The sequence below is a fragment of the Pristis pectinata genome, chromosome 18 (assembly GCF_009764475.1).
Source record: "Pristis pectinata isolate sPriPec2 chromosome 18, sPriPec2.1.pri, whole genome shotgun sequence".
Classification (NCBI taxonomy): domain Eukaryota; kingdom Metazoa; phylum Chordata; class Chondrichthyes; order Rhinopristiformes; family Pristidae; genus Pristis; species Pristis pectinata.
The window spans coordinates 19,672,044-19,679,346 of NC_067422.1; the positions used below are offsets into that span (position 1 = coordinate 19,672,044).

The 7,303-nt window shown below is 38.4% G+C and overlaps 1 protein-coding gene across 1 annotated transcript in view; it reads left to right on the top strand.

The window, feature by feature from the left end:
• Nucleotides 1–5,261, top strand: part of engase (endo-beta-N-acetylglucosaminidase) — a 75,988-nt gene extending 70,727 nt beyond the window's left edge. Inside the window, exon 15 of the mRNA XM_052032905.1 lies at nt 4,725–5,261. Within this exon, the coding sequence (XP_051888865.1) occupies nt 4,725–4,737 (13 nt within the window). The 3' untranslated portion in view covers nt 4,738–5,261. The remainder of the gene's footprint in view (nt 1–4,724) is intronic.
• The last annotated feature ends 2,042 nt before the right edge of the window (nt 5,262–7,303 follow it).

A 7,303-nucleotide genomic window follows, 5' to 3' on the forward strand; every position in this document is an offset into this window, starting at 1 on the left:
GCATCATATGTGTTTTCAATGAACAGAAAATTAGTAGAATTCTTTGAAGATTTTCAAGTGGCAGTATGTTAATGATACTCAGCAAGGCCAATCATTAATCAGTGAATACAGATTAATTAGCTATCTGTTCTACAGGTAAAGGGTAATTATCACTTTTTATTCAACACTGAGTAGTGCAATCAGTATTCAAAAGAACATTCAACTGTTAAGCAACAGCATATGTCTCTTCACAAATGTGTATGCTCAAAATATTGTTACCTATGACTAATCATCTTGTGAAGGAATATAAATTAATTAATTAGTGTAAGCGGCTGTAAATTGAGTAGGAATGTTTTCTTCCACTTCCCACACAGAAGCCATTTTTATCTCGTATTGAGTCAGGATGTCTTAAATGCAGCCTATCAGCAAGAAATCTTTACAACCGCGTTATGGCATGAAGACGATTCCTATCACATCCCATTTTTCAGGTTGAACGTGAATATATAGGAGATTTTGCATTAAGTATTAACTTCAAAGGGATATTTGATTTTTTTTGCTCTTGCCTAATTTACATGGATTTTGACTTTGGCAGCGCTGCTTGTAGTTTTTGTAGGTAAATAGCACTAGAATGAATCTAATTAGGGAACACACCTCCTCAGCAATTCTGTATCATTGTTTTTCATTGTTTTATTGTTTAACCTCTTACACCATAGTTATTTCCTCTTGCTTTTTATGCACTTCTCAAATAAAACTGAAAATGCTGGAAATATTCAGAAGGTCAGGCAGCATCTGTGGGGAGGATCATTAAGCAGTGAATACAGATTAATTAACAATCTGTTATCTAAAGCATAGTTATCACATTTTGTTCAATACAAGTAATTCAATCAGTATTCAAAAGAATATTCAATAATTCTGATGAAGAGCTATTGATCTGAAACATTAACTATTTCTTTCTTCACAGATGCTGCCTGATTTGCTGAGTATTTTCTGCATGTTGTTTAATTTAGAATAGATTATAACTTTGGTCACCCAGTGTAAACAAGGCAAATTCAGAAATGGCTCATATGCCTGGTAATACTGACTTCATGACTGCTGCTGCCTTCAGAGAGCTCATTAACTGGTTAATAGGACGGCTTCCCATTTCAGGCCAGAGATTCCATGCATATTGGTGCTGGCAGGGTCTTATGACTTGTATGAGACTCAATTTGCTGTTTAAGAGCAAAAGATAGCAGAAGATCAAAATTTGAAACTTTGCAATGTTGAAGCTTTGGCAAGGTATTAAAATGATTATCCTTAAAAATAGTTATGAATGGCCGTGAGACGGAATGTGGAAGTTGCTCCTCTGGGTTGCACAGTGCGGAGCTGCTGCTGTCTTGAGCGTCTTCCCATCGGTGTTTACTTGTCCTTCCTTTCCCCATCATCCTAGCTCTGCCACCTGGGTCAACCAATATTGGACCTGCCTGGAATCGGTGGAATGGATTGGGAAATGTGGTTGGCATAAGGGGATCGTTCAGAATACACAGAATAGTTACATTCCAACAAGAAAGAAAAATACCAGGGAGAGGACCCACCATTTGCAATAGAAAAAAAGACATAGGTGGCAGGTGAGAAGATTGGACAGAATATAAAAAAAAGGAGAGTGACTATAAAATGAGGGAAAAAGTGGCGTACAGAATAAAGGTAGCCATAAGTAAATAGAATTATAAAATAATACAGCACAGAAACAGGCCCTTTGGCCCAACTGGTCCATGCCGACCAAGATTCCCACCTAAGCTAGTCCCAGTTGCCTGCGCTTGGGCCATATCCCTCTAAACCTTTCCTATCCATGTACTTGTCCAAGTACCTTTTAAATGATATTAATGTGCCTGCCTTAACCACTTCCTCTGGCAGCTCATTCCATATACTGACCACTCTCTGGGTGAAAAAGTTACCCCTCATATTCCTATTAAATCTTTCCCCTCTCATCTTAAACCTATGCCCTCTAGTTCTTCATTCCCCCACCCTGGGAAAAAGACTGTGCGCTTTCACCCTATCTATGCTATATCCTATTTATGATATATCCATATCATAATTTTATACACCTCTATAAAATCACCCCTTATTCTCCTATGCTCTAGTGAAAAAAGACCCAACCTGCTCAATCTCTCTCCATAACTGAGTCCCTCGAGTACCAGCAACATCCTTGTAAATATCCTCTGCACTTGGTGCTATAGGAAGCGAGTCTAGGAAATTAATAATGAAAAACGGGGAGATGGTAGATGAATTAAACAGGTATCTTGCTTCAGTCTTCAGTGTAGACGACACAAGAAACAGCCCATAAGTATCTGTAAATCAAGAATTGGATGGGAGGGAGGAACTCAGAAATTGCAATCAGCAGGGAAGTGGTACTGACCAAATTGTTAGAGTTACATCTAACATATCTACAGGTCCCAATAGACTTCACCCCAGGGTTTTAAGAGAATTGGCTATTGAGATAATTGATGCATTATTTTTAAGTTTCAAAGATTCCCTATATTTGAGAAAGATTCACAAAAAAAACAGACTTTGTAATTGGAGAACTCAGTGAAGGGGTAAGTGAAAGTCCAATGTATGTCTCCATAAATAAAGAGGAGGTACTTGATGCTCTGGCAGGCTTAAAGGTGGATATATTTTTCAGGACCAGATGGGATTTATCCCAGGCTGATACAGGAGACAAGATTGCTGATGCTCTGGCCAAGATTTCTAAATCTTTGCTGGACACAAGTGAGGTGCCAGATAGGTCAAAGATAAGCAGCAGGGAAAATCCTGGCAACTATAGACCAGTGAGCCTATCATCAGTAGTAAGGAAGATTCTGGAAGCAATTCTGAGGGAAAGATTGTCTGGCTAACAGGAAACCGAGAAAGGCATAAATTAGTTGGGAAGATACATCGTGCCACGGGTATCAGTGCTGGGCCCTCCACTTTTCATGATTTATTTAAATGACATGGATGAAGGCACCAAAAGGTATAGTTGCTAAATTTGTTGATGACACAAAGGAAGTTGGGACAATAACTTCTGAAGAGGAAATAAGGAAGTTATGAAGGGATATAGAAAAGTTAAGTGTGGGCAAGATCTGACAAATGGGGTATAATGAGGGAATATGTGAAATTGAGACACAAGAGATTCTGCAGATGCTGGAATCTGGAGCAACACACAAAATGCTGGAGGAACTCAGCAGATCAGGCAGCATTTATGAAGGGAAATAAATTGTCCACTTTAGCAGGAAAATAATGAAGCAAAAGCACCTCAGCCTCACCCTATAAGATATTCCTTTTATCTTGTCCACTTCTCCCAAACCTTTTCTGAAAGTTAAAATTACTTCTACCACCCTGCCCCACCCCCTCCCCCCAATTTCTCAATTCTGGCAAAGGGTCTTTGACCTGAAATGTAATCACTGCTTGACCTAGAGTGTTTCCAGCATTTTTTTGCTTTTATTTCAGATTTCCAGCATCTGCAGTTTTTTGATTTCATTTAAAATGAAGCACGTTATCTAAATGGTCTCGGATTGAAAAGCTCTGAATATGTAAATATTCTTTTCAAATTCCTCTGACCCAAACCATGTTATTTTTGGTAAACTGCTGCCAGGAATTGATATTTCCTTCAAAAGCCAAACTTGGATCAAGCAAAGGGTTGTTGCCCTAATCATAGTATCATCTTTTCTCTTTCAGAAACTGATTTAAACAAAAGTGATGGAGAAATCAAGCTGACCCAACATTAACTCATTTAGTTTCATTAATGTTATGCTAGAAACCTCCATGTCTGGGACTGCACTCCCGCACCTGAACTGTGGTGCATAGTGTGTTTCAGATTTCTAGCAGTTGCATGTTTTCATTTGTGTTTGCCCCGTTTTCAAGTAAATATTTATCTCTTTAAGACGCTGCTTGTAGTTGTTGTAGTAAAATAATAGTTCCTGATATTACTTCATTACGCATCAGATTCATTCAATCTGGTTTGTTGGTGCAGTCTTACCACAGCAGTAAAACTGTGCCTGAGCAGGATACTGATTGCTGTCATACTGAAAACAATCTCTGGGTTTAAACGTGTTACAAGTATGGGGCATGGTCTTGCCGTTTAGATGATGTCATAAATCAAAATAATACAGCACAAGTGGATTATAAAGTCATTTGAACTCAAGGTTGTGTTATACAACCTTGTAACATAGCACGAGCTAGCTTCAATTTAAATGCTCAGATCAGAAGTAAATTGTACATATTATAAATCTTACTTTGACTCCCTGGGGTTGGTGACAGTTACAGTGACATTGTGCGGCAGAAATGACAATATTGATGTAACTCCTTGTGATGTAAGCACTTATGTGGTAGGACAAGAGCATTTTATAGCAATTATGATGCTTGACCTGCCTTGTTTCAACAGTGTGTTACCCCAGGACATGGCTCGACTGAAAAATAATATTTATATTGTGTCATAAACCACCAAAACATTACTGTGTTATATTGTTGGTTCTGTGATGCGTGTACCCCGGCAACTGAGGTGGGATCATAAGGAAGAAAAGCAGTATTTTTTTTGAAATATGGTGCTTGTAAAGTATGCATGCTAAAACTTTGCTGGTAATGTAGGTGACGTATCACTGAAGAAAAGGTAAAATTACATTCCATTAATTTTTTTTAAAAGATGTGATCCAGCAGTGCATTCAAAGCCTGGATGTCTGTTGCTGTTCAGTATTACAGGAGTTGACATCTTTTTACAATATTGTGCTGCATCACAGGAGGCCCCGTTAATGAGATGGGATTCCGTCGCTGGAGAGACCATTTGGAGAAGGAAGGCACTTTCACCACAGATATAAATTTGGGTACAACCTCATGAGTCCTGGAATGGGAGGCTGTTTTGTAGCTATGTTGCATAATAATGAGAAAATGTTACCTGTTCTGAAAAAAAGTGCTGCATCTGTGATCACACACTAAAGATGAAGTCTTGATTCAAACACTAAAGTTGAACTCTTGATCTCCAGTCTACTGCGTTATGGCCCATGCACTTCATTTGATTACCTGCACTTTCTCTGTAGCTACAACACTATATTCTGCATTCTGTTTTTTTTCTTTTTACTACCTTGATGTACTTATGTATGGCATGATTTGACTGGATGGCATGCAAACAAAAGCTTTTCACTGTAAGCTTGGTACATGTGACAATAAAACCAATACAAGATATCTGATAACTGGGAATCAAAGAGATGTTTACACCTGAAAAAGGTCAGTTGAACAGCTGTGTACCACTTTCTGGTGGATAAATTGATGGCAAACACAAGGAAATCTTGACACTTATGATGTTTGACGTGAATTGTACCATTGCATCTCAGCATTGGCAAGCAAGCAAAACTACTTTACCTACTGGAGCAACAAACAATCTACTGGAGGAACCCAGCAGGTCGAGCAGCATCTGCGGGAGGAAAGGAATTGTCCACCTTTTGGGTCAAAACTCTGCATCAGAACTACTGTCTCTTTTGTCTCTACCTACTGTCTCTCTCTCTCTCTCTCTCTCCAAATATTGATTAAATTTTGGTATTTCCAAACTATTTTTGTTGGTTGTGCTATGTAAGCATCTCAGTTGTTTGTGTTGTAAGCTCACTGGTGAATATTAATTAGTTTATCTGTAATTATTATGCATATTCATACAAATTGAGGCTGAAATGTATCTCTATTACTGCAGGTTTTGTCACATGATACTGGTTAACTCTCGGGGCTGACTGACTAACATCAATAGTGCCCTATACGTCCTTAATAAAATGGCATTACTCTTTCTGACTCCTAAAGTGGGAAAATTTCTGCATCAAGGAGCAATGTGTTGCTGCTATACTTCAAAAAAGGCATCAGAGAATCTCTAATTTACTGCAAACAGACAACGCAGGCAAAAAAAAACAATAAGCAGAGACAGCCTGAAGTTGGCTAGCCATTCATTTTCATCTATGCATTGTAAAACTCCAGAAGCCCACATAGTAAATCATAATACACAAGTAAAAAGATTTGAAAGCCATAATCTTGGGAGGCATATGAAGTGCTTGAACCGATTGAGCCAGATGGTTTATGTTGTGATCAGAGGATCTTTGATTGGATTATTACCTCTTCATTACTTTCCATGTATCGATTTATCCCTGCGCATTGCAGATTATGGTGCACCTTCATTTGGAATTGTATAGTACAATTCTTGAGCTCTCAGAATTTTACTTTCAATGTGCAACATGAATTAGCAAACTCGATCAACTTGCAGCTATCCTGCAGAGATTAAAACTGTGAAACTTCACAGCTCCCTGCTGTGGCATGGAATGTTACTTGTTACTTTGTAGATCCTCACTTAATCTCTGGGGCAATGGCCTGTTGTGCCTTTTTTTTGGAAGCATGGAATTGGTAACATTTCAAATCCCTCCTCCTGATTTGGGATTGAGTGTAGTTAGAAAGAAAAAGAAATACATTTTAATTATCACTCATTCACCTTTGCCCTGCAACATCGGAGGCTGAAGCTCAACTCTTTAACCCACCATTACCGTGTTCAATATTTAGCATCCAGGAGGAGCATCTCTGAACTTCATCTGATGAAGCAAACTCAGATACAATCACATGTACTGTGGAATCCAATCCTGACAAGGCAGTTGGAAAGCTGCACTGATTGTTGCATCTCTTAAATAGGTTCTAAGGTATCGATTGCTCTCATTGTTTTTAAGGGATACAAAAATAAACAAGTATTTATTTTTAAAGTGAATGCATCTATCCAAAAATCTCTTGTGAACTTGTTCATACTCGCCCTTACTGTAAGTGACCTAACCTGAGCTCCATACTGCTGCAGTAGCACAAGTTTCATGGACTCAGAAGGTTGTGGGGTCAAGAAATAAATGAAAATAAAGAGGAATTAAACTATTTTAAAGGAAAACTGATATTTGCACAATGTATCTGATCTGAGTATCTGAATTTTCCCTTTGGTTTGAAAAACAGATGACAGACTGGCAGTCAAGAGTACATCCTGAACGGTCTGTGCACATTGGATTCCAAGGAATTTGTTACTATTGCTAGTGCACAGCTCACAAATATATGTATTTCTACAGCCAATTTTTTAATGCAGATCATTTTCGTCTCAAAGGCAACTCTATATGGAGTGACTAACATGGGCAATGTTGTACTAATAACTCAAGACCATTCGGAAAGGGATGAGAGGACAACAGTCATCTAATCCAGGGTTACTGCTCTGACATTTTAACCTGATATGGACACATGGTTTGGCAGATTCCCCTAGATAATATAGTTCTGGCGAGCTCGTTATTTTGGAGTATTTAGTCATTAGATGGTTAATAAATAA